General features: G+C 42.5%; 1 protein-coding gene across 2 annotated transcripts in view; it reads left to right on the forward strand.

The window, feature by feature from the left end:
• Positions 1-27,818, forward strand: part of LOC149250657 (bZIP transcription factor 1-B-like) — a 176,247-nt gene that overhangs the window by 70,883 nt on the left and 77,546 nt on the right. Inside the window, exons 2-8 of one of the 2 annotated variants that reach the window (XM_089459169.1) lie at positions 8,802-8,959; positions 9,093-9,149; positions 9,277-9,375; positions 9,497-9,586; positions 9,717-9,779; positions 9,875-10,038; positions 10,184-10,238. In XM_089459169.1, the coding sequence (XP_089315295.1) occupies positions 8,903-8,959; positions 9,093-9,149; positions 9,277-9,375; positions 9,497-9,586; positions 9,717-9,779; positions 9,875-10,038; positions 10,184-10,238 (585 nt within the window). In that variant the 5' untranslated portion in view covers positions 8,802-8,902. Of the gene's footprint in view, positions 1-8,788; positions 8,960-9,092; positions 9,150-9,276; positions 9,376-9,496; positions 9,587-9,716; positions 9,780-9,874; positions 10,039-10,183; positions 10,239-27,818 lie in introns of both variants that reach the window. The other variant, XM_089459168.1, reaches the window with a different exon arrangement.

The following is a 27,818-nucleotide window of genomic DNA, read 5'->3' on the forward strand; positions in this document are numbered from 1 at the left end:
GTTTCCCCATCTCATGGAGGCACTCAACGCAATGGGGACCATTGCTTCTTAAGGGTGGAGGAGTAATCTAGGTGGATATTGGTGGCCACCCGCCTATTGCACTTGGACCCCCACCATTGTTTCTTTTAGTGTTTCTGTTTCATTAATTGTAGCATAATTTACTATTTTTGGTAGTTTTTTGGGTCTTGAACTTCCGGAGCCGTTTTGAGGCCCTAAACGACGTTTTTTTGGAAAACGGGCAAACATGAGTCTTTAACTATTGTTTGTAGTCAAAAGTTATAGTCCTTGGATAGGTCTTTCTAACGAGGTATTGTGCGCGTCAAACAAAGATCATATGCCAAAGTTACGACCCTAAGAAGTTGATGTACCAATTTACCACAACGTGGCCCATAGTTTTGACACTTCATCTCTTAGGGTTAGGTTTTTGGATGTTTAGGTTTTCCATTGTTTCTCAATAATAAATAGGCTTTCGAGCCTCATTGTAAAACTGTTTAGAGGCATGTATCCGCCACATCTCTTCTCATAGATAAGTTACCATCGCCTGAGCCAGTTTATTTCCATTTTGTATGTAAGCATATTTCAATTATTTGATATTAATGAAATGAAGTTTTATTTCTACTGCATCTCGGTGTTTATGTTTATATCTGTATTCTGTTGCATTCCTGCATAAGTCCGGATCAATGGTATCAAAGCGGTTTGCTCTTTCTTTGTTTTTCTTTGCATGTCCCCATCGAGGTCAAGGTATAAGGAGTTAGGGCTCGAACTGGTTGAACCCTTGCAAGACCAACCTCGCAAACCCCGACAACCCCCCATGGCTGAAGAAAAGAAAGACGATGGAGCAGGGGATGCCTTCAAAATATTGCTCGAAGAAGCTCTCGAGCGACAAAGGAACACAATGATATACAACTTTGCCCAGATCCTTCTGTAGATGCCCATAGGCGACACATCTTCATCTGGTAGCCACTCTGGAGGCACCATTCCCTTCAAGGTACAAGTCAACTTTGATATTCCCATATTTGAAGGCCAGATAGATGCAAACGCCATAGATAGATGGTTAAATCTGTTGGAAGGGTATTTTTCGGTTCATGATTTTTCCAATAGGGAAAAGATTACTTTTCACTCCTCAAAGCCGCCCCCCACGTCAAGGACTGGTGGGAAACCTACTATGAGCAGAAGGACGAGAGGGAACCCTCATTGTTTTTAGCCGCACCCACTTGGAACTCTTTTCGAGACACCATCAAGGAGCAGTATTACCCTGTCGGGAGCTATGAAGAAAAGCACATAAAGTGGACCACAATACGACAGGAAAGGGACCAAGATGTGCCAGAGTTCACAAATATTTTTCATACCTTCGTATGAAGTTGGGTATTAAGGATTTTGGACGATAGCTCGTACTAAAGTACTGCGATTGTCTGCACAAATACAACCAGAATGAGATGGAGTTCCTAGACATCTCCTTGCTTGGTGTCGCCTACCGATACACTATCAAGATTGAGTAGAAGTTTAAACAGAAGAAGCAAGATATTGGATCTGCGAATACGAAGCAAGGGAAAGGCACCCCCAAACTGCAGAACAAAGGACAAAGCTAAGGCGGGGTGACCCAGGACAACCCATTGAAGTTGCAATCAAAGAACAACACCACGAAGACAAAGAAGGACATAGGAAAGTGGTGTGAGTTCCATAAGGGCCCCACTCACAACACAAGTGAGTGTCGGGCAAAGCAGTCACTAGTGGCCGAGCTGAAGGCTTCAGAATCAGATGCATGTTTCGACTCCGATTCAGAACTCGACAAGGGGAATGGCAAAGGGAAGCAGATTATTGATGCAGAGACCAACGCCAATATTGCCACCACCAAGATCCAAAGGAGGGGGAGCATCTCTTCCACTCACAGATGTGGGTGAAGGGTTTGCTGCTGCAATTCATTGTCAATAGTGGGAGCCAAAAGAACCTCATTTTAGCAGAGGTCGTGAAGCGGTTGGGCCTACCGACCACACCACACGCAGCCATACACCATCGTGTGGCTTCACCAAGGACGAGATCTTCGCGTTAGCCAACAGTGCTGCGTTCCCTACAACATCAAGCCCTTCACGGAAGAGGTATTGTGTGATGTTGCTCCTCTTGATGTTTGTGATGTATTATTAGGCCAACCTTACTTGTGGAAGCGTCATGTTATATATGGGTCGAGGCCTCGCACTGTTATTATTTCATTGGGTAATAAGTTATACAGGATACCGGAGGTAGGCCCGCCTACTGTCATCTCTTTGATCTCTGCTAAGCAATGCAGTAAGATGATCTCCTAGACTGGGAAATTTGTTTTCTTTCTGATTCGCTTTCAAAGTAAGGGGAAGATCATGGCCACATCCATGGCCGCTGGAAAGGGTTCCTCCATGCAGTAGAAGTAGGTGGGTAAGGTCGTGGAATAATACATGGACATCTTCTCCTCACCCACATGGGTACCCTTGCACTGTGAGGTCAAGCATTCGATCGATTTGACTCCCGAAGCACCTCTGCCCAACAGGCCGATATATCGCCGCTCCATTTTGGAAAATAAAGAGATCAAGCGACAAATCCAAGAGTTGTTGCAAAAAGGGCACATCTGACCAAGTTCCTTGCCTTGTGGGAGCCAGATTGTACTTGTATAAAAGAAGGATGGGACTTGGAGGCTCTGCATTGAGTATTGGTCACTAAACAAAATCACTATCCGGAACATGTATTTAATCCCACAGATTGATGACCTTCTAGACCAACTCAAGGGGGCCAAGTATTTCAGCAACATCGATCTGAAGTCTGGCTATCACTAGGTTCCAATAGAGCCCACAGATGTATAGAAGACTGCCTTCAAATCCAAGGAAGGTCTTTTTGATTGGTTCTTTATGCTCTTCGGGTTGACAAATGCCCCTGCTAATTTTATGAGGCTAATGGATGACATCTTGCGGCCCTTCACCAACTTATTCATGGTTGTTTATCTGGATGACATCCTCATCTTCAACAAGAGTTGGGAAGAACACTTGCAACACATTCGACAGGTCCTTCAAACCCTGCGGCAACACAAACTATGTGCCAACTTGGAGAAATGCACCTTTGGCATGAGCTAGGTCCAATATCTAGGTTACATCATAGATGAGCGAGGCGTGCATGTGGATCCGACTAAGATCCAAGTCATTCAGGATTGGCCAGCCCCGACCACTCTAACAGAGCTTCGCAGCTTTTTGGGCCTTGTAAATTTTTATCGGAGGTTCGTGTTGGGATTCTCCCATATCACTTGGCCTTTGAGTCAGATTACCAAGGGCAGAGCGAAAGCAAAGTTTTCTTGGTCCGAGTCCCAACAAAAGGCGTTCGTTGAGTTGAAGCGTCGCCTTTGCTCTGTAGCGATACTCACATTGCCAGACCTGCATCAGCCATTTAAAATTGAGACAGATGCCTCTGACTATGTTATTGGTGCAGTCCTCACCCAACACGGGCATCCAGTGGCCTATCATAGTGAGACACTTTTCGACACAATTTAGAAGTACCCCACCTATGACAAAGAGATGTATTCCATCGTGCAGGCTTGCTGGCAATGGAAGCATTACATTATGGGGAAGGAGATGGTCATCCACACCGATCACCGACCTCTTCAGTTTATACAAACACAAGGGAAGTTGCAGAACAATCGCCATCATAAGTGGTCTACATATCTGCAACAATTCCACTTGAACATTAAATACAAAAAGGGTAGCACCAATCATGTTGCAGATTGCCTCAGCCAACCCCCAGTTACAACACTGACTACTGTTCTCAACTCTTGTGGCCACGAGACCTCTGGATGGCTGCAACTATACAAAAATGATTTAGAGTTCGCCTCCACATACCAGATGCTAGTGGATGGAAAGAAAATTCTTGATTTCCACCTCCAGGATGCATTATTATGCTACCTGGGCCACCTTTGTGTTGCTTCAAGCGAGTGTGCCAAGCTAATTTGGGAGGCGCACTACAGTCGGGTCGCAAGACACTTTGGTGTGGAGAAAACTATGGCCAAAACTCTGACAGGATGTTGGGAAATATATTAGATCCTACACTGCTTGCGCCATTGCCAAGCCAACCATCAAGAAGCAAGGCCTGTACACTTCTCTGCCTACTCCCAGCCAGCCTTGGGAATCCATCTCTATGGACTATTTGTCTGGCCTTCCTTCTACCAAGCATGGTAATGACTGTGTATTTGTGGTCATGGACAAATTTTCTAAGATGTTTACATTGGCGGCCTGCAAGAAGAGTATCACATCAAAGGACACTGCCAATCTCTTCTTTGAACGAGTGTGGTTACATTTTGGGATCCTGCAGGCCATTATATCATATTGGGATATCAAGTTTCTGAGCATGTTCTGGTCAAGCCTTTGGACACTATTGGACACAAAGCTCACCAAGTGTTGGCTAGATAGAGGTCGTCAATAGGATGATAGTGCACATACTCAGCATGTACAACTACAAGCATCCACGAACCTGGGATGAGAGCCTTCCCTATGTGCAACACAATTATAACAGAGCTCTCCATAGTTCGACTGGTCACAGTCCCTTTCAAGTGGGTCTAAGATTTCAACCATTGTGTCCGATTGATGTTTCCATGCCTCATGCAACCACACAGACAAAATCCACACATGTACTGTCTGAGGCTGATAAAACATCTAGATTTATTGAATGCATCCAGCACATCCGCCAACAGGTTCACGACATCTTGGAGAAATCCAATGCGAAGTACAAGCAGGTGGGCGACAAAGTTTGGTTGCATTTGCAGAAATAACGCCTTACCAGAGCCCATCGGAAGCTCAAACCACTTCGATATGGGCCTTACACGATTACCAAGGCTGTGCGAGACAATGCTTTTGAGCTCAACATTTGCCCGTTCCTTTGCCTGCACTCAATATTCAATGTGGACCGCCTTCGACCATACATTCCACCATACTGGACACATCAGACATTGCATAACAACTCACACCAACAGAGTTAAGCCTAGACAACATGGAACATGTCACAATTGATCAGATCATAGATCAAGAACACTTGCCAACAGAAGATCCAACTGTATCGGGTTGTCAAAGCTGGCCAACTCGTACGTCAAGGCAAGTGGCTCACCAAGGACCAAGTTCAATAGAAGTTTCCCCATCTCATGGAGGCACTCAACGCAATGGGGACCATTGCTTCCGAAGGGGGGGGGGGGCTGATCCAGGTGGATATTTGTGGCCACACGCCTATTCCACTTGGACACCCACCATTGTTTCTTTCAGTTTTCTAGTTTTCTTAATTGTAGCACAATTTACTATTTTTGGCAGTTTTTTGGGTCTCGAACTTCTGGAGCCGTTTTGAGGCCCTAAATGAAATTTTTTTGGAGAACGGGCAAACATGAGTCTTTAATTAATGTTTGCAGTGGAAAGTTATAGTCCTCAGATAGGTCTTTCTAACGAGGTATTGTGCGCGTCAAACGAAGATCGTATGCCAAAGTTACGACCTTGGGAAGTTGATGTACCAATTTACCCCAACGGGGCCCACAGTTTTGGCGCTTTATCTCCTAGGGTTAGGTTTTTGGATGTTTAGGATTTTCCATTGTTTCTCAATAATAAATAGGCCTTCGAGCCTCATTGTAATTTGTAACACAGTTAAGAGGCATGTAGCTGCCACATCTCTTCTCAGAGATAAGCTACCATCGCCTGAGTTAGTTTATTTCCATTTTGTATGTAAGCATATTTCAGTTCTTTGATATTAATGAATTGAATTTTTATTTCTGCTGCATCTTTGTGTTTATGTTTATATCTATACAATGTTGCATTCTTGCATAAGTCCAGATCAATTGTAGAAGGTGATGTGCTGAAAAACCACTCTCACTTGCGCCCACTCCTCTTGCAATTTGAATTTTCATAGCTTCCTTGTTACTTTTGGTAGAATCTTTATCTTCTAATGATTTGATGGCAATACAAATGATTTCTAGAGTTGTATTTGGGCAAAGTCCTACATCATGTCTCGAAATTTTTCCGAGGTCGTATTTCAATCAGGATATTCCCCTTGTCATTTGCTTCCCACACAACTTGCAACTCAAATTTTGTTTATCGAACTCCCCATTGGGTTCACCATATTCCCCCATAAAGGGTCCAAATGTCTTGGCATGTTTATTCTTCAATGTACGATTGAACCTAGGGCGCAATAAGAATTTTAAAAAGTAAAAATCAGCATTTTATAATCAAGAAACCCAATCCACTCCATGAAAAAATAATGGCAAAAAAATACACTCCTTGCCCCTAGAAAAATCATGGAAAATAAATGGGTGACTGAAAAGCCAAGGAAAAACCAAGAGAAACAAAAAAAAATCAGGGCCAAATTTGATGTCCATACCTGCAAGTGTGCGGCCTGTTGAGGAAAGTCGGTCCACAGTGCAAATTTTTTAGATATGGCTTCTAAATTCTAATATCGTCATTGTTTCCTTCTTAAGCTTAGGAAATTCATTCTCCTGCTCCTTTGCTCTCTAACCCCTGGCCTCTGTTTGAAAAATGAGGCAAACGAAAAAGGAAAACTTTATAAATGAAACTGGGTGTGGACAACTGAGATTTTGATCGTGTCATGATATTATTGCAATTTTTACAATACTGTCGCAATGTTTTTGGGGTGCAAAAAATCGCCAAAAATATTGCCACGTGGAAGAAATCATGATGTCTTGATAATATCACGATATTATTGCGATGTTCGCAACACTGCTTAGAACCCCATCTACTTTAAGGTTTCTTTTTGCTAGATGGACGGCCTCATTTGCGAGGAGGTCTGCCTTCTTGTTGTTGTGCCTAAGGACATGAATAAATGATTTGGAGTGAAAGCTTCCTAGCATATGATAGATCCTTTTTACAATAGCTTGGAGTTTGATTTCAGATGGAAGAAAGCCATTGATGAGATGGCGCAAAAGAATGGCAGAGTCACCAATGATAATGAGATCTCAAATGTTTCTCTTTGTAGCCAGTGAGAGACCTTGCAGAAGCGGGTAGGCTTGTGCTTGGTTGTTTGTGGCGATTCCTAGACCCCAGGAGGAGTGTTTCCATTGATCCCGGGTTGATAGATCATGGCCCCTACCCCCACCCCTCCTTTGAAAAGGAGGGTGTGGGGGTGGGTTTTGATCCACTAATGTGTGCCTGTGTCATGAAACCATTTAATATGGTTTCTCTGGATACAAAACTCAATTTTAGATCACTGGAAAAGGAAAATTTATATAAAATATCAGCTGTATTTTAAATATGCTAGACTGCATGATAAACCTGTCACCTAGCACAGCATTTGTAATAAGCATTTTTCAAAAAAGCATAAAATAATACAAAGCTCAATTTTAGATCACTGGTTTTTTTGTTTGTTTGTTTGTTTGGTAATTGTAAAATATCAGCTGTATTTTCAATATACCGGATTCTGTAATAAACAATGGGCTAGCTCAGCATTCATGCCAAAAAATGTACTAGGTGTCAGGTTGGATTTTGAAATTGATCTAAAACAAGTATCTCCAGTGAGATTTCATGGATGTTGAACCTTGTGAAGCAATTGTCGTAAAGTCCATTGAGGACATCGCTATCATAAGTTGAGTAAGGGTATTCCAAACTTGGAACAGTTGTGGGGGGCTTGTGCCATAACAAAGAAGAGTATCTCTTTGGAAAAAAAGCAAAGAAGAATATCCGGTTTTTTAATGATTATATGCCTAATCGAAGTGTTATTCTCGTTGTATGTGATGAAATAGAAGGGAAAAACATTGTTGATTGAATTTCACTATTGAACTCTTACATCATAAAGATCCAGAGTGGACCGGGCAAATTACATTTATTGCTGAACCAGCTTTTGATCTACGTAGGTGTTTCCAGATGAATAGCAAGGAATATAACTTTCTTGAGACCTTTATACAAGTGATGTCGATCGCCTATATTGATGTTACATGTAGATCAGTCATTTCTTTATGTGAAGAATAATCTTATATTGGTAAAAAGTGGCACTAAAAATTGGAAGTTGAAATCAGTGTTGATGTCATAGTTGACTTCTAAGTTAGGAAGTTGAAATTAGTGTTGCAGATGTAGTTGCCTGTCAAGTCAGTGAGAATAGAATTTTCAAGTTTTCTTAATTGAGAATGGTGGCATGTGAGATATATATATATATATAGCACTACAACACAACGGAGGGTACTTTGCCGTTAGTGTATAACCTTTATCCAAATAGATTGCGATTCGAAAACATTAATGATTCAGTTGACCTAACCTACAATTATCAAAGTCATTAAACTAACATCCATACATATATAAATGTTTTAGAAATTTTTCTATGGTTGTTTTACATCTGTGCTTGCAAGTCAAATAAATAAATAGGAATAAATTAAAAGAATGAAAACAGATATCATTGCTTTAGTTATTTTCTGTATTGCTTCTATTGCTCCATTGTTCATTGAAAATTATAGATTATCCAGTTTCCTGCTTTTCCATCTTCACTTTCCTTGCTGTGCCTGTATTTCATGTAATTTGGATGTGGGCAGTTTATGAGCTTTCAATGAGAATAAATAACAGAATGAAATGATTTTAAGTGCTTTGAGGTTTATGATTTAGTTCCTCACAAGACAAGGTTTCCTCATCATATGCTCATCTGGTCAAATATCTTGAGGGGGTATAAAATTAACTCAACCAAATAATGTTCATTTGATTTGCATTCGAGACTATTTCATGAACCGGGCATTTATGGGCTACAAGTGACTTTTATTATAAGGCTTCTTTCTTCTCTTTGATTTTCATATAGCTGACATGAATGGCAGGTTTGTTATCTAGATTCTAGAGTATCTGGATTCTCAACATCTAGTCCAACATTTTAGGGTTCTGCACAAAGCAATTTGAAAGATGAAAGAATAACCTCAGTGTGCTCTTAAATTATGGACACAGAAGAGATGGACACACCGACAAAAACAACAAAGACGCCTACATCACAGGTTACCCTCTATTTTACATTTTTCTTTATCAGGGCTGTCACCTTTACAGCATTTATTGTGAAAGGCCATAGTATTGTGCCGTTGATGAACAGGCTCAAATTCAATTGGTCAAATACTACATGACAACCTGCAGGAACAAACTTCCACAAGCACTCCCGTGGCTTATACTGAGTGGGCTGCACCAATACAGGTGATAATAAATGTCAATTTTATGTCAATCTCACTGGCAATATTTATCTGTAACAAGTTTGCATCACTGCTGTGTCTTGTAGTCATTTAGTAAAGGTAGTTATGGTTGCATTATCCTTGGATCTTAGGCTCTATATAATTCTGGAAAGACACCAGTCCCTCCTGGTTACTTTCATTCTGCTGTAGCATCTAGTCCACAGGCTCACCCATATATGTGGGGACTCCAGGTATTTCAATTTTCCTAAGCAATTATTTTATGAACTCTTATCCCATTTCATTTATATGTATTTTCTATTTCATATTCTTCTTTATATTATTGTTGACTCAAAATTGTGTTATCTTCTACAGCATATGATGCCACCATATGGGACACCACCTCCTCCATATGTTGCTATGTATTCTCATGGAGCAATGTATACTCATCCATCCATGCCTGCGGTGTGTTCTATCTCTGTCTTAGATATTTATGATGTCTTTAACAGTTGCTTTCATGGATTCTATGTTTTGATTGAAACAATAGGAATAAAACTGGGGCTGATATGCAATGTAATGATTAATCTCCGTACAGGGTGCACATATGTATGGCTCTTATGGGATGTCATCTTCAGGAGTTTCTAATGAAGTTACGGCTGTAAGTACTCAATAAGCTATCATCCTTAGTTGTGGGCTATTGTGTGCAATGTTGTGGTTGAGCCCCCATTAAGTTGATTGCATTATTTGCTTCAGGGTGCAGTAACTGCAAGTGTAGAAGGAGAAACAAAGTCTTCTCAGGCCAAGGATCGAAGTCCTCTGAAAAGTACCAAAGGAAGCTTAGGCAGCCTTAGTATGCTTACTGGCAAGACTAATGAAACTGGAAAAGAAACAACTGCAAATGGTGTTTTCTCACAAAGGTAACTGTTTGAATTATGTGTGGTGGGTCTTAAAAATCCTTTGTCTGTGGATTCCTGTACTTATTTTGAACACGATGAGTGTGGGATGCATTGAGCTGCTGATGTCTTGGATTAATCACTTGGAAAAATTATTGATAATGATCAGTGGTGAGAGTGGGAGCGAAGGATCAAGTGAAGGAAGCGATGGGAATTCTCCAAATGTATGTTATAAATTTTTGTTTTTTCTTTCAAGTCATCATTACACTGGAAAACATACATATAGACAGCAAAACATTTGAGGAAATCCTGTTACGATCCACTTTTGCGAGGTCTACTTGTTAAAATGATGGTAATATTCACTTGTGGTTATTTGCTATTTTGGCTCAGCAACCTCATTATTGTATTAGTAGGTTATCGTTTAATGTCCAACCTAGCCAGCTTCATTTTATATTATTTTAGGTGGTTGAGGGCAATCCATGCAATTATGTGGGCCTCCCTTATGGTGGAACTTTGGAAGGTGCCCCACCTCAAAAATTGTGTGTAAATCTGCACTCATGAGTCATTCATCAATGATTGATTCCTTTAGCTTGCAGGCACCCACATTTCTTGTGTTCATCATTAGTGGCATTACATTTCTGATGTGTTTATCTTGACTGGATTATGGTTTGTTGGAGAGTTCACCGTAGACCCATTATCTACTTATAATCTCAAGATGGAGTCAGATCCAGTTTGGATTCTTCCTTCTCTATCTAGTGCTGTTTTATGGCTGTTTCAGATCTGAAACTAAGGTCTTCAGCGCTTTTCTTGGGACAGCAAACATATTTATAGGGTTTTAGTTTTTTTGTCACCGGTGCCCTCCTTTCGTAGTTTTACCTCCTCACTTCTATGGGTACCTTGAGGAGATATTTTTTCGATTATCCACATCACAAATAGTGGTTCTGATGGTGACATTTAGGATTCCCCAAAAAGAGCTGCCCATAGATGCCTCCCACATCATGCTCAACTCACACATTTGACAGCAAAACATTTGAGGAAATCCTGTTACGATCCACTTTTGCGAGGTCTACTTGTTAAAATGATGGTAATATTCACTTGTGGTTATTTGCTATTTTGGCTCAGCAACCTCATTATTGTATTAGTAGGTTATCGTTTAATGTCCAATCTAGCCAGCTTCATTTTATATTATTTTAGGTGGTTGAGGGCAATCCATGCAATTATGTGGGCCTCCCTTATGGTGGAACTTTGGAAGGTGCCCCACCTCAAAAATTGTGTATAAATCTGCACTCATGAGTCATTCATCAATGATTGATTCCTTTAGCTTGCAGGCACCCACATTTCTTGTGTTCATCATTAGTGGCATTACATTTCTGATGTGTTTATCTTGACTGGATTATGGTTTGTTGGAGAGTTCACCGTAGACCCATTATCTACTTATAATCTCAAGATGGAGTCAGATCCAGTTTGGATTCTTCCTTCTCTATCTAGTGCTGTTTTATGGCTGTTTCAGATCTGAAACTAAGGTCTTCAGCGCTTTTCTTGGGACAGCAAACATATTTATAGGGTTTTAGTTTTTTTGTCACTGGTGCCCTCCTTTCGTAGTTTTACCTCCTCACTTCTATGGGTACCTTGAGGAGATATTTCTTCGATTATCCACATCACAAATAGTGGTTCTGATGGTGACATTTAGGATTCCCCAAAAAGAGCTGCCCATAGATGCCTCCCACATCATGCTCAACTCACACATTTGATGTTTATGGTGTTAGGTACACCTGAGGTACATTTGTTCATTGCTTCATAGTAAGTGTTAATGCCAAATGTATTTGGGCATGAAAGTAGTGATCATGGGTTGAGTTAGATAATGAATCACAATGCTTTAAAGATACGCCTTTTGCCTTATTTCACCTTGGTGGTCATCATCATCTCCTAATCAAGTGTTGTTACTCTGGGCTAAAGTTGTATTATTAGGGGATTCAATATGGGTAAGATGTCCATACCCCAATCCATACATAACATGTTCCATCTTGTTGAAATTCTAGTGAAGCTAAGACTAGAATAGTTTTTCACAATTGTGAGATGTGTCAAATGTATGCCATCGATTGCACAATTTATATGAGTATGATGTGGGCTAATTAGTCCTAAGTGGGGCCGACTTGAAGACTTTGTGAGGCCGACTTGTAGGGTTGACAAAATAAATTTCCTTCATGGTTTTTAATGAAAAATATTCACTGTTGCTATCCAAATTTTCAACACTCCTTCTTAGCTAGGGAGGTAGTTTTTCATTCTCTCAGGATCAATCTTCCCGACTAGTTCATAGGTCTCACAGCCCATAGCCTAAGGAAGAGATCACAATCCAAGTTTCTCTCTCTCTCAATCTCATCATAAGGAAAGATACATAGCATCCATTTCATCTCAAAGCACCTCCCCGATCACAAGGTCTCACAACACATAACCTAAGGGAGGAATCATCAAATCAAAACATCTCTCGAACCACAAGGTCTCATAGCACACAACCTACAGGAGGAATTAACAATACATCTCCCAGACCACAAGGTCCCGGAGCTCCCAGAGCTCAATGTCCATCTCCCTAGTTGCCAATTTTAACACTCCCTCTCAGCTAGGGAGAACTCCATCTGCTAAGCGATCTGCCAATTTGTATTATCTCTGCAATCAATGCACTGCTCTGTACTACTCTGTTGAACTATGAAGAAAAAGTGATCGAGAATGTATCATACCATTCTCTACTGACCTGAAGTCAGTCCCAAATAAAAGAGTGTCTCATACCACTCTTACTGACCGATAGTCAGTTCCAATCAAAAGAGAGTGTCTCATACCACTCTTACTAACCTGAAGTTAGTTCCAATCAAAAGAGAGTGTCTCATACCACTCCCACTGACCCGAAGTCAGTTCCCATTGTTCCCAGATCAATATTAGTCATCCTAGCATAGGGAGTATGGTAGTACACGATGCATTCATCAGTAGTACAATGGCCCCTATCCTCATTTCCCTACTCATTGGCCAGATGAGAGGTACTTCCCATGAGTCCTAGACTGCATGGGTAGGATGTCTCAGCAGGAGAAGGATGAACCACTAACCTTGCCTACATGTCGCCAAGGGGTATCATAGGGGAAGGCTGAACCACTCACCCTGTACATAGCAAACCACTAGGGGAAGGCTGAACCACACACCCTATGGTTTCTCATTGCTCCAAAAAGTACCCTAAGCCCTTGGAGCTCCCAAAGCTCAATGTCCATCTCATACAGGACCCTCATAAGAGGGTCTCTCCATGATTCCAAGTTGTTCTCGGAAGGCCAAGAACTTGACCTTTCCCAGGGGCTTTGTCAGAATATCGATGACTTGCTCATCAGTCCCAATGTGATGGAGCCTTATTTTTCCTCGTTGTACCATATCTCGCTTAAAGTGGTACCTGATATCTATATGCTTGGAACGATCATGAAACACAAGATTCTCTGATAATCAGATCCCACTTTGGTTGTCGTAGATGATCATGGTGGTATCCAACACATGTCCAAACAGCTCATGAAGAGCTTCCTCAACTAGACAACTTCATAGGAGGCCATACTAGCAGCTATGTATTCGGCCTCGGCGGTGCTCAAGGCAACCGATTTTTGCTTCTTGTTCATCCTGGATATTGAAGCAAAACCCAAAGAAAAGTAGCATCCAGAAGTGCTCTTGCGATCCACCACACTGCCAGCCCAATCAACATCAGAATAACCATGTAGCCTCACATCTCCGACAGTGTATCTCAGTCCATGAGTGATTGTGCCCCGAAGATATCTCAGAAGATTCTTGGCACCAATCCAATGTATATGATGATGCTCGACCATATATTGGCTCAATGTGTTAACTGCAAAACATATGTCCGGACTAGAGTTCACCAAGAACATCAGTGCTCCTATGAGTTGACAATACTCAGAAGCATTTCCCAATTCAGGTCCAGCATCACTACCACATAACTTCTTACAGTTAAGTTCCATCGGAGTAGTCATAGGCTTGCAGTCCACCATCCCAAATCTTTCCAATATCCTCACGACATATTTTCCTTGAGAGAGGAAAATTTAACCTGGCTTTTGCCAGATATCCAACCCTAGGAAATATTGCATCTGTCCTAGGTCCTTCATCTCAAATTCAGAAGCCAACTCCCTCTTACATTGGTGAATGAGAGGGTCTGCACTTCCATCAACTCCATGCTTATTTTTGTAGAGCCACTTAGAGGTGACAACCGATTTGTCCTGGGGTCTAGGGACCACATCCCAGACATCATTATTCATAATTGACTTGTATTCTTCATTCATAGCATCCTTCCATACTTGTTGCTTCATGACTTCTTCGAATGATGAAGGCTCATTTTGAATGATAGTCCTCATGACGGTCAAGTATCCTTGATACCTGTTCAGCTTATTGCTTTCATGGAAAGTCCCCCTTGGTGCAATGTGCCTCTCGACATCTTCGAGAGTCTCCCTAAGCCATGAGGGTCTCTTTTTGGAAGAGGAGGGCTCATGAGGAGGAGGATCAATAGGATCCAAAGGTTCATCAACATCAAGCATCATTTCGTCATCTTTTTTCACCCTGATTTCCAGTGTTAGCTTCTTTGTCCTTCCTTAGGATAGGAAGGTTGTTGATCTTCCTGAGGAGCAACACATCTTTGAGAGTCTCCCTTGGTGCAATGTGTCTCTTGGCATCTTCAAGAGTCTCCCTAAGCCATGAGGGTCTCTTTTTGGAAGAGGAGGGCTCATGAGGAGGAGGATCAATAGGATCCAAAGGTTCATCAACATCAAGCATCGTTTCGTCCTCTTTTTTCACCTTGATTTCTAGTGTTAGCTTCTTTGTCCTTCCTTAGGAAAGGAAGGTTGTTGAACTTCCTTAGGGCCATATCTTCGTCGAAGGTGACATAATGAATTATCTCAACTTCCTTTTGACCAGCCACATAAATTCTATATCCCTTAGAATTTTCACTATAGCCCACAAAGATTCCTTTCTTCCCAGATGCACCCAAATTGCTTCTTTTCTCTTTCGTCACATGAAAATATATGGGACTTCCAAAAATTCTAAAATGAGAGACATCAGGTTTCTTACTAGTGAACATTTCTTCGGGAGACTTGGAGTCCAATGCTTGATGAGGGCATTGGTTTTGAACATTCACGACAGTATTTGCAGCGTCAGCCCATAGGAACTTCAGAAGGTCTTGATTATGAAGCATGGCATGAACTCTTCTACAATAGAGCGATTCTTCCTTTCAACCACACCATTCTGCTTAGCAGTGTATGGCGTTGTAGTCTCCCTCTTAATGCCAACTTCTTTGCAATAGCCTTGGAATTCATTGGATTCGTACTCGGTCCCATTATTAGTCCTCAATATCTTAATTTTCTTCTCGGATTGGTTTTTTATCAAGGCTTTTAAGTGTCAGAACTAGGTGAACACTTCTTCTTCAAGAAGTAGATCCAGGTCTTGTGAGAATAATCATCGATAAAGGTGAGATAATATAAGTATCCTCCCAAAGAGTTTATGGGCATCATACCAGATATGTCGGAGTGGGTCAATTGCAATATATCTGTGGTCTTGCTATTACTTGAGGGGATGGTCCCCTTGTAAGTTTTCCTTCGGCACATGCCGGACATACGCCTTCATACTCTACTTTGAACTCGTGCATACCTGTCACCATCTGTTTCACATCGGTAGGGCCTTACAATGAAGATGGGCAAACCTCCGGTGCCATAGTTCAGATTGTAGAGATGTGTTGCAAGACATGGCTCCCAATGGACTTCCTCCAACTTGATACAAAGTTTCAACCCTGAACCCAAGAGTAAAAGCATTTTTAAAATTTCTTTTCCAAACACATACCTTTCCATCGATGAATGCCACCTTGAATCCTTTGTCCTCCATGGCTGAAATGGACACCAGATTCTTCTTGAGATCAGGTACATATAGTACTTCTTGCAAATGAATAGTGTTACCTTGATTTAATTGAAGGGTAACATTCCCTACTCCCTTCACGGGATAGTTGGCATCGTCTCCAAGGATGATCTCCAAGTTTGTCTCCTTTTGTATCAGATTAGAGAGGGCTTCCTTGTATTCGCTAAAGTGCCTTGAGGCACCACTATCAATCAACCAATTTCCCAAAGTGTCCGGAGGAGAGGCAGTGGAGAGGGCCGATATAAGATAGTACTTTTTTTGCTTATTGTTAACAACATTTGATTCTTTGTACCTTGAGTTCCTTGATTTCTTGGAGGGTCGACCAATTCCTTGATGTTCCGCATTCCTTTTTCCCTTGCTATTGGACCTTCCATTTCTTTAATCGTTGTTGTTGAAGTTGCCCCTGGAATGATTGTGATCATCATTATGTGATGTGTCCCTTCTATTTGGACACTCCCTTGCATAGTGGCCAAACGTATTGCAAACAAAGCACCTGCCCTTCCTTAGATCCAGGCTTTCCATGGAAATGACCTTTAGACCCCGCATTATTTCTCATTTTGGCATGGGCGGAGAATGCATTGGGGGCGCTTCTATTAGAGGCATTTCTTGCTCCACCATTCTTGTTTCTTCTTGAATGCATCTTGACATCAATTCTTCAAACCCTGGAATTCGATCATTGTTGAGGACGGTGGTTCTAAATACATACCACTCAGGTGGGTGTCCTCCAAGGGTGGTGAGAGTAAGTTCCTTGTCAGGAATGACTTCTTCAATCGAGATTAGATCATTCTTTATCTCAGTGATCCTCAAGAAATAGGATTGAATATCCTCGTCCTTGCCCTTCTTAATATCCTTCAACCTATTCTTGAGAAATAGAATTTGATTAGCATTACTAACCTTGAACATGCCGACCAACTTGTTGTAGATCTTGTTGGAGGTCTTCAATTCAGAGATGTAGGCCACCAGATGCTTGTCAATGGAATCCCTGATAATCTTCTTTGCTTTGACTTCAGCCCTATTGTACTTGGTCTTTGCAGCAATCGGTGCATTTGAAGGAGGTTCATGGATTTTACCCTGCACATAGTCCATCACTTCTTTTTCTTTCAAGGTCAAATCAAGAGACATCTTCAATCCATGATAGTCAGATTTATCATGGAGCTTGTCTTCAGCCGGGAAGTAGGATGAGGAACCCATTGAACTTTTTGCCCTTGTCCAACTGTCTTTGGTGATTGCTCTTTCACTCTTGCTTGGGCTTTGTCTTCACCTCAGCTCTGATACCATGTTAATTTTAGGCAACAATGGTATGTTCTATGCTTTAGAGCAATTTTACTTCAATTTCTTTATTAGCCCAATATCAATATTCAGATTAGAAATCACATCAACATGATAGTAAAATGCAGATAGAACATAAACATAAATAGTAGAAGACAAGCCAAGACAAGAGGACACAAGATGTGGCACCAGCCAGGGACAAACCCCAATGTGGGGAAACCCTTAATCAAATCTTCTTTAGTTCAACAGAGAGAGATAGAAGTGTGAAGATGAGTGTGTCCAAATGAGGCTAAGGCATCATGTATTTATAGCAAACGTTGAGGATGGATAGACGTGAATGTTGAGCCTACATAAGTTTGCTGGTCGACCTTGACAATTTGTCCATAATCAAAATAAATTCATAACTTCATTTGTACATGTCGGAATCGGATGATCTTTAGATCAATCCTACACCTCTCAGAGAGAGGAATCCAAGAAAAATATCAGCGGCCATAAATAAGATGACCCATGTGGAGTTTGGCCCTAGTTGCCAATTTTAACAAGAAATCAACAATACATCTCCCAGACCAAAAGGTCTCACAACACAGCCTACATGAGGAATCAACAATACATCTCCCGGACCACAAGGTCCCATAGCACACATTAATGATGCTATGTAATCAGTGCTCCGTCTCTCTCAAAGATGGGTTCTCAACAACGCCAAGTTGTTCTCTGAAATAACCAAACTTCATCCGGGACAATGGCTTTGTCAATACATCAGCAACCTGCTCATCAATAGGAACATATTCGAGCCTCACAAATCCTCTTTGGACAATATTCTGGATGTAGTGATATTTGATTTCGATGTGCTTTGATCTGTCATGGAACACTGGGTTCTCAGATAGATTTACATAGCTTTGATTATCACAATATATAATAGTCAACTCCAACATTTGATCAAACAAATCAGAGAACAATTTTCGAAACCATATAGCCTCACAACAAGGTGCACTAGCAACGATGTATTCAACTTCTGTCGTAGTAAGAGCAATAGAGGTTTGTTTTCTGCTAGGCCAAGAAACCATAGCGAACCTAGGCTAAAACAATATCCAAAAGTGCTCTTTCTATCATTATAGCTACCAGCCTATTCAACATTAGAGAACCATACAATTGCCATTCCCCATTAGAAGCATATATCAGACCATACTCAATGGTATGTCGCAAGTATTGCATTATGTGTTTAGCTGCAACCCAATGTACACGACGAGGCTCAACAAAGAATTGGATCAACGTATTTATTGCATAACAAATATCAGGTTTGGTGTTCACAAGATAATTCAACGAGCCAATCAATTTGCAATACATAGTTGGATCAATCAAAGCAGAATCACTATCCCAAATTTTCTTCAAATTTGTCACCATAAGAGTGTCCATGGACTTGCAATCCATCATGCCAAATCTCTGAAGAATGGAAACAATGTACTTGCCTTGGCCTACAAAGATTTGATTAGGTTTTGCCAAATTTCCAATCCCAAATAGTAATGCATGAGGCCAAGATCCTTCATCTTGAATTTGGAAACCAACTCCCTCTTACACTAGACAATCAATACTTCGGCTCCTATCAAAAACAAATCATCTACATACAATAGCAATATAAGGGGTTCACCTTCAATAACTTTGAAATTTAGATTCGGATCAACATCGCTCTTCTTGAAGTCGAGACTTAACAGATCATCATCAATGCATGAGTACCATGCACGAGGGGCCCGCTTCAGGTCATATAGGGCCTTCTTCAATTTACAAACATGTGTCTCTTTATCATAGACCTCAAAACCTTGAGGTTTTCCAATATAGACTTCTTCTTCAATGACCCCATTCAGAAAAGTATTTTTGACTTGCAATCCATGGACTTGCAATCCATCTTGCCAAATCTTTGAAGAATGGAAATGATGTACCTGCCTTGGCCTACAAAGATTTCATCAGGTTTTTGCCAAATTTCCAATCCCAAATAGTAATGCATGAGGTCAAGATCCTTCATCTTGAATTTGGAAACTAACTCCCTCTTACACTAGACAATCGATACTTTGGTTCCTGTCAGAAACAAATCATTTACATACAATAGCAATATCAGGGGTTCACCTTCAACAACTTTGAAATTTAGATTCGGATCAACATCACTCTTCTTGAAGCCAATACTTAACTGATCATCATCAATGCATGAGTACCATGCATGAGGGGCCTGCTTTAGGCCATATAGGGCCTTCTTCAATTTACAAACATGTGTCTCTTTATCATGGACCTCAAAACCTTGAGGTTGTTCAATATAGACTTCTTCTTCAATGACCCCATTCAGAAAAGTAGTTTTGACATCCATTTGATGCAACTTCCAACCTGCAATAGATGCAAGAGCAATAACAAATCTAATAGATGCATACCTGGCAACAAGAGCAAAGGTGTCTTCATAATTCGCTCCCTCTTTTTGTGAGAATCCACGGGCCACGAATCTAGCCTTGTATTTTTCAACACTTCCATCAACAACATGTTTTATCTTGTAGATCCATTTTGAAGACACAATGGACTTCCCCTCAGGTCTAGGCACGATTTCCCAAACATCGTTCTTCAATATGGATTGATATTCTTCAGTCATTGTGCCTTTCCATATGTAATGTTCCAAACTAGGAAAAAAAGTGATATGCAATGCAAACAATAGAAACAACACCAAGAAATTGAAATATTCAGTCTACACCCATAGAAAGTCCAGAAAGACCAATAACTGAGCCATTTTATTATATTCTGGGAGCAGAGTACAGTAATGTGGAAGAGGTGCACCTGGGCTTGCCTCAAAGGCAAGCGTGATCAAGCCCAGGTGATAATATGTCAAGCCCAAATGGCAAAAATAGTTGTTGCAATGATGCCCTGCGCTGCCTTTGTGAAACTGTGCTGTTTGCTGCAAAGATGTTGCTGGAAACCTCGTCTCCCGTGCTCAAAAAATTCTACCAAACTAGCTCCACACTCCTCAAGCAAAACCCATCAAAACCTAGAAAGGGTTTGGCTTGGTTTTGACCTCGAAAATCGAGCCTTCGAAGAGCTGCGTCCTCCTCCAACTGTTGTAAGGTATGACCTGCCTATAACTCCTGAATAAGCCCTCCCAAACACACAAAAATGGTTGAGATAATCCTCCCTAAACTTCTCCTTATCTCTCACGACAAATACTAGCTCCACAAATTGACCCATGAATTCCCACGCGTGTCAAGTGAGGAATTCTTGCGCTGGCTCTGAGTGCTGGCACTCATGCTGCTCCCAAACAAAAATCTCCAGCTCCTAAATTCCTCCCAAAGGCTAGTTTTCCTTTGTACTTCCTTCACCAAAACTCCTCCTGCAATTGCTTTCTGGAAGGCCATTGAATTATCTACTGCGAGTTCCACTACTGCGTCCTCGTGGAGTTTACACTAGCTGAATGATGGCTGAGTTGGGGGCTTTGAATATCCGCTGCAAGCTCCCATAGAAAGAAGCCTCACTAGGGTGGCACTTGTGGTCCACCGAAGAGAGGGTGTGTTCTTCGCTTGGAGAGCTCGTGCTAAACAACGAGTGACCCGACTAAATGGCTCAAGCAACTAAGATAGAGTTCAATATGTCAAAAGATACCAAATGAGGCTAGGCCTCCTCTATTTATAACTTGTGAGCCTCTTTTCCCATGTGGGCCCCTTCCAACTAGCAATTCGACCCTCTCTCTCTAGCCATTCGAACTTCCCTCTAAAGTGGTGCGTATTTCCTCATGTGGGTGGCCCCCACGCTTGGCCAACAAGACATTTCAGCCTCCATTTTCCTTCATGAGTCTCTCTCCAAAATTCACATGGGTCCCATGCTTCCAAAATTGTCAAAATTGTAGAATTGATGAACCTGTAACAATTTTATTTAGGAAGGGACATTACAGTCCTCCCCTCCCAAATGTTGCTTGGGGAATTGTAGGATTGATGAACCTGTAACAATTTTATTTAGGAAGGGACATTACAGTCCTCCCCTCCCAAATGTTGCTTGTCCCCAAGCAACTTCAGCATTGGATGCTCACGTATGTGTTCACTCTCCTAGGTGGCATCCTCATTCGACAATTTCTCCAATGCACCAAATATTCTCTAATAATCCTGCTCCTCAGCTTCCTCTCTCTAGTCTCCAGAATGGCTTCTGGTTCCAAAACTAGATGCCCCTCATCATCCAATGGTGGCAAATCCACAATTGCTGTTACTAGCTGACCCAACACATTTTTGAGGCATGAAACATGGAAGATGTGGATTTTTCTTCCTAGGGGAAGCTCCAACTCATAAGCCACATCTCCAACTCTTCGAATCACCCTGTACGACCCATAAAAACATGGTTGTAGCTTTTCGGCCCCTTTCTGTTTCAAGGTGGACTGGCGATATGGCTGTAATCTCAGATAGACTAAGTCCCCCTCCTCAAAATGCCTCTTAATCTGGTGCCTATTTGCATACATCTTCTGCTGGTTTTTGGGCTGTCAATAAGTTATCCTTGGGATGTCTTGGCTCTCTTGGATCCAATCTTTGGCCTTCAAGGCCTTGCTGTCTCCAAAAACAATGTCAGCAAAAGATAAAGCATCATATCCATATAAGGCACGAAAGGGTGACATACAAATGGACATGTGGTGGGTGATGTTGTAGCAATACTCCCCTAAGTGTAGCCATTGAATCCACGCTCTCTGTTGCCCGATCACATAGTTCCGAAGATAGCCCTCCAACCATTTGTTCACCCTCTCAGTATGACCGTTGGTCTGCGGATGATAGCTCCTTCTAGGTGTGAGTTCATTACCCACTAGTTTGAAGAGCTCCTATCAAAACGCTCCCATGAATTGGCTATCCCTGTTGCTAACTATGGTCTTAGCGAGTCCATGCAAACAAAAGACCTCCCTAAAGAATAACTCGGCCACCTGTGATGCTGTATACTAGGTTGGGATGGAAAAGAAGTGCGCATATTTGGTCAACTGGTCTACTACCACATAGGTATAATCCTTCTCCCGCACTGCTGGCAGCCCTGTGATGAAATCCATGGAAATACCTTCCCATTTCGCCTTTGGAATGGGAAGTGGATTTAACAACCCTGCTGGGTGAGTCAACTATTCGTTGTTCCTCTGGAAAGCCTCACACTCCTGCACATATCTCAACACGTCTCCCTTGAGGCATTTTCAAGTGAATCGCTCTCTAACTATCATATATGTCTTTTGGAACCATTGGTGTCTCGAAAGTGGGGAGTCATGGGCTGCGTGGAGAACCCTCTCCTTCAAGTGCGAGCCCGACACCAAGAAGATACACCCCTTGTAGTAAATGACCTCAACCATCACCATGTAGCGCTCATCAACATGAATGCCCTCTAGAATCTCGCATGCCTTCCTGTCCTTCAAGTACTCCACCAGTAACTGCGCCTTCCAGTCATGGAAAATGCTCATGAGTGAAAGTGTCGCGGGCCTCCTAGATAATGCATCCGCCACTATGTTGTGCTTGCCCTTCACATACTCAATGTTGAAATCGTAGGCTTGCACCTTGCTGACCCACCTCTGCTGCTTGTCATTGAGGCCATGCTGCCCCATGAAATGGCGAAGACTGTTGTGGTTCGTCTTCACCCGAAATTTGTTCCCCACTAGGTACTGCCGAAACTTGGCCAATGCATGCATGATGGCCAACATCTCCTTGTCGTAAATAGAGTATGACCTCTCATGTGGGAGGAGTTTCGACTCTCAAAGGCAATGGGGTGCCCATCTTGAGACAATACTGCGCCAACCCCCTCGCCTGATGCATCGCACTCTAGTGTGAATGGCTGTGTGAAATCTGGAAGTGCCAAGACTAGACAACTGCTCATCACCTCCTCGAGGCGATTAAACGCTCAGTGTGCTCTGTCTGTCCATGTGAAAGCCCCCTTTCTTTGTCAAATCTGTGAGGGGAGTTGCTAGTTGTGAGAAGCCCTTCACAAACTTCCTGTAATAAGTGCATATGCCTATGAACCCCCTCAGCTCGGTTACATTCCTGGGCTCAGGCCATTCCTGGATGGCCCGGATCTTCTCCTCATGTACCCTCACTCCATCTGCGCCAATGATGTGTCCCAAGTAGAGCATCTCCGTCAGACCAAACTCACACTTGGACAACTTGGCGTAGAACTGTTGCTCCTCTAGAATATACAACACCACCTCCAAGTGCTGCAAATGCTCCTCCCATGTGCGGCTGTAAATCAAGATATCGTTGAAAAATACCAATACAAACTTCTGCAACTGCCCACGAAATACATGGTTCATGCAAGACTAGAAAGTGGCAGGTGCGTTGGTTAGCTCGAAGGGCATGACCAAGAACTCAAAGTGCCCATAGTGGCACCTGAAAGCTGTCTTGGGGATGTCGTAATCCCTCACCCTAATCTAGCTGTACCTCGAGCGCAAATCAATCTTAGAGAAGTACTTGGCTCCTCTAAGGCTGTCCATCAAATCATCAATGTGCAAAATTGGGTATTTGTTCTTTAGTGTCTTCTTGTTGAGTGCCCTGTAATCGATGCACATACGCAGGGTCTCGTCCTTCTTCTTCACCAGTACTACCGATGAAGCGAAGGGGCTAGAACTCGGCCTAATATGCCCTTGTAGGCCTTAGGATGCCTATAAGGAGTGGTGATGACCGCCTGGACCCCAAGTTCTAACTCAATGGTGTGCTCAAAACCCCTGTCAGGTGGCTACCTTGGTGGTATGTCCCCAAACACTACCAGGTACCTGTCCAAAATAGTCTGAATGTCTAGGTGGGGTGGCTTGGGCTGTCCCCCAATCTCTGAAATCCTCAGCTCCACTGCCCATGCTATGTCCCCATGCCTCAAGTCAGCCTCCATCCTATGTGCTGAAACTGTCTGTGGAGGATATGAGTGCATGCCCCGCAGAACCACCAACTTGCCATCCGACCCTGTGAACTCCATCTCCAGTTTCCTCCAGTCAATGGTGACCCGACCAAGGGAGTAAAGCCACTGGACACCCATCACCACGTTGGTGTCTGGTACATCCACAACAAAAAAATGATTTATCACCAAATAGTTCCCCATGGTCACTGTCAATGTGGGAACATATTGGTTGCACTGCATAGTCCTGTCCCCCGACACCAGGACTGAGAATCCCTCGAACTCCTCTGTAGTGATGCCCCTCCTCTGGACCATCTGGGCATCAATGAAATTGTGGGTGGCCCCACTGTCTACTAAGACTAAGACACATTGTCCCTGCACTGTGCCTCGTATCCTCATAGTCAAAAACTTGGGAACCCCATGCAAAGAAGCAAGGACTCCCCCAGTAGGTGCGAAAGATGCTCCCTCGGGTAGTGGTGGTGGTCCCCTATCTGTTCGGCCCTCGCTATCTCCTCCATTAAACTCCAACTCCCCATCGTCCTCCTGATCACTATCCGAGAAGACCTCTATATAGTGAGCCTTGCCGGTTGTGCACTGGTGGCTTGGTGCCTATGGTTCCAGACGTGTGAAGCATAGTTTCCTCCTCTGGAAGTCTCTCTTGGTCTCCTCATCCAATTGCCCACGCCCCTGGGCTGCTCTCTGTGGTGTGGGTTTGGTGTCACCTCCCTTCTGTGGGTAGGGTGTGTAGGAGGGAAAAAGTGCCTTGGTCTTGGGGATGGCCCCTTGCAAGTCCCTAGCACAAGTCACTGCCTCCTATAAAGTCGAGGGTCTGCATGACTTCACCAGTCCACGCAATGGCTCCAACAACCCCTCTATGAAATTGTACACCCTCCTAGCCTCAGATAGGTCTAGCACCATAACTGAAACCCTCAAAAACTCTGATATGTAGTGCTCCAGCTGGCCAGTCTGTCTAAGTTGGGTCAACTCTCTGAAGTGAGCCTCCGGATCCCTCCTATCAAAACGCTCCACCACTCTCCGTGTGAAGTCCTCATATGAAGTCACACTGGCATGCCCCAATGTGGATAGGCCGTGAAACCACCACTCATGCACCTCCCCTTCCAAGTGTAGGGTAGCCATTTTGATGGCCTCCAACTCTGTCATCCGATTAAGCTGGAAATAAGTATCCAACTTCTCCACCCAAGCTCGAGCTGTGCACTTGGAAGAACCATCATATGTGGGGAAATACATCCTCCCAATAGTGTGCTGTAGCTTTGAGTTCTGTGAATTCTTCCCCCCCATTGTACCTGCCCTTCTCATTCTATTTGAGCTGACAATAATCTCTGAATGACAGGGATGCTTTGAAATATTCCCCCATGGCTTGCCATTGCTTGAAGAAATCCCGCATGGGCATTTGATCATCTTGTCCCCCATGCTTACTTGGTGCTAATGGTAAGAAAGCAGGCAACGTGGTTCTGGATGGCCCACTATAGGCTAGTGGGTGAGTGGCCGGTAAAGGATGGTCGTATTGCTGTGAGGCTCCTGATGTATCCCTAAAAAAGAACTCACGGTGGAGGCCCTTGTCCCTGTTTTGTTGCTTGATCTCCTCCAACATCTCTTTCAATCCCTTAGCCAAGTCATTCAAAGCCTTCAAGAGGCTATCAAATGCTGCTTCTTCCTTACTCCTTGATTCCCCCATCTCTGCTACAACGACTATCTTCTCACGTGCCTTCAAATCAGGAGTACTCTCCGACTCCCTTTCCCTACTCTTGTACCTTTGCTTTCAGTAAGTGATGTTCTATCTGTCCTCATTCATAGGAAAATATCCCACGACTGAGCTAAGATCTTGGCTCTGATACCACTGCAATTTTCCAAACTAGGAAAACAAGTGATATGCAAAGCAAACAATAGAAACAACACCAAGAATTTGAAACATTCATTGCACATCCATAGAAAGTCCAGAAATATCGAACAATTGAGCCATTTTATTATAATTTGGGAGCAGAGTACAATAATGTGGAAGAGGTGCACCTGGGCTTGCCTCAAAGGCAAGGGTGATCAAGCCCAAATGGCAGAAATAGCTGTTGCAATGATGTCCTGCGTTGCCCTTGTGAAACTGTGTTGTCTGCTGTAAAGATTTTGTTGGAAACCTCATCTCTGGTGCTAAGAAAATTCTACCAAATTAGCCCCACACTCAAGCAAAACCCAAAAAGGGTTTGGCTTGGTTTTGGCCCCGAAAATTTGGCGTCCCAAGATCTATGTCCTCCTCCAACTGCCTGTAACTCTTGAATAAGCTTGTTATAGCTCCGATACCACTTGTTATAGCTCTGATACCACTTGTTATAGCTCTGCTACCAAAAATATAAATATACCCAAGAATAACAAAATAGAAATATATAGAAATGATTCTCTTTATTGATCAAACCCTTAAGGTAGGGCAACACCATACATTCACTCCTTAAGGAAGGAGAGCACTCCACAAGCCATATGCCTGTTCATATAATAATCCTTGACAACTCTTCATGTGGAGTCTCTAGCCTCTATATAGGCCTCATACATACAATACCATGGATCATTACCATGGTTCCTTCATACCATCAAACTAATACCGTGGGCCCATTACATTATTACTAACTACTTGTGGTCCCTTACACGATATGGGTTAACCACCTTATTTATTACTATGGCCCCTCCTATTATTACATTATTACCTTGGGTACCTCCCTTGGGACCCCATATTATCCCCCCTAGGTATATAACATTCCACCCCCCTTAGCATGTTTTGTCCCCGAAACATGGGAAGAACACAGATAATAAGATCTACTCAAAAGAGTAGTCCACTGGTACCATGCACGTGCATCTATCCATCCAAGAGAAAAGTGAACCCTCGGTCTCGCTGGTGCCTCGCTTGCTTGAGATGGAAGTTGACTGTGGTAGCTCTTCTGTGTTGATGTGTAGTAGGTGGATCTTCGCTCCTCTCTATCTGTCCTGCGGGAGTTGTTTTCCTTGTGGCTAATTGGTTGCCATCTTGATGGTTGTCTTGCGGGGTGATGTGGGTGATGATATGTTGAAGTTTTAACCCATGATGGCTTTTTCTTTAATTCACCCCTTACGGGAGCCTGACTGTTATCTGGTGCATGTTGTGGTGCTTTCTGTGGTGTCTTATCTTTCAATATTACTTCAACCACTGAGCCCTCCTCTGATGTATCAGCACCTGTAACCTTTTCTGCTTCAGCCTCTGTTTGTGTTTGATTGTCTATCATCACTGGCTCATCATCTAATATGTCAGACCTTGGAACATCTTCTGCTTCAGCCTCCTTGGACTCTAATTGTTTATTAATGGAAATATCCTGTAATGTAATTTTCTTCTTTTTATACCAGAGCTTCAGGAATTTCTTCTATACATTAATATTGATAGTATCCACTGATTCCATCCAAGGGTATCCCAGAATAACATCCATGTTATCCATATTTGAAGCATAAAAATCGCCATGCAACACATATTTATTCATAGAAATCTTCAAATCCATGTACACTTGAACATCCTCATCATCCACTTGTGTGTTTTCAATGTGTTTTGCTGGAATTTGCAATTTTTTTGCCAAGTTGACATTTATGAGATTTTGCTTGCAACTCGGATTTATAGACACAATGACTTTATCCTTCTGAATCAATCCATGAACCTGCAATAAGGAGATACTAGCAGAAAATAACCCTTTAGGTTCATTGGTTCCCTTCTTTAAAATAAAATCTTT

This window comes from Pinus tabuliformis, chromosome 7 (genome assembly GCF_031772625.1).
Source record: "Pinus tabuliformis cultivar Carrire ecotype Pingquan chromosome 7, CPIR1, whole genome shotgun sequence".
Taxonomy (NCBI): domain Eukaryota; kingdom Viridiplantae; phylum Streptophyta; class Pinopsida; order Pinales; family Pinaceae; genus Pinus; species Pinus tabuliformis.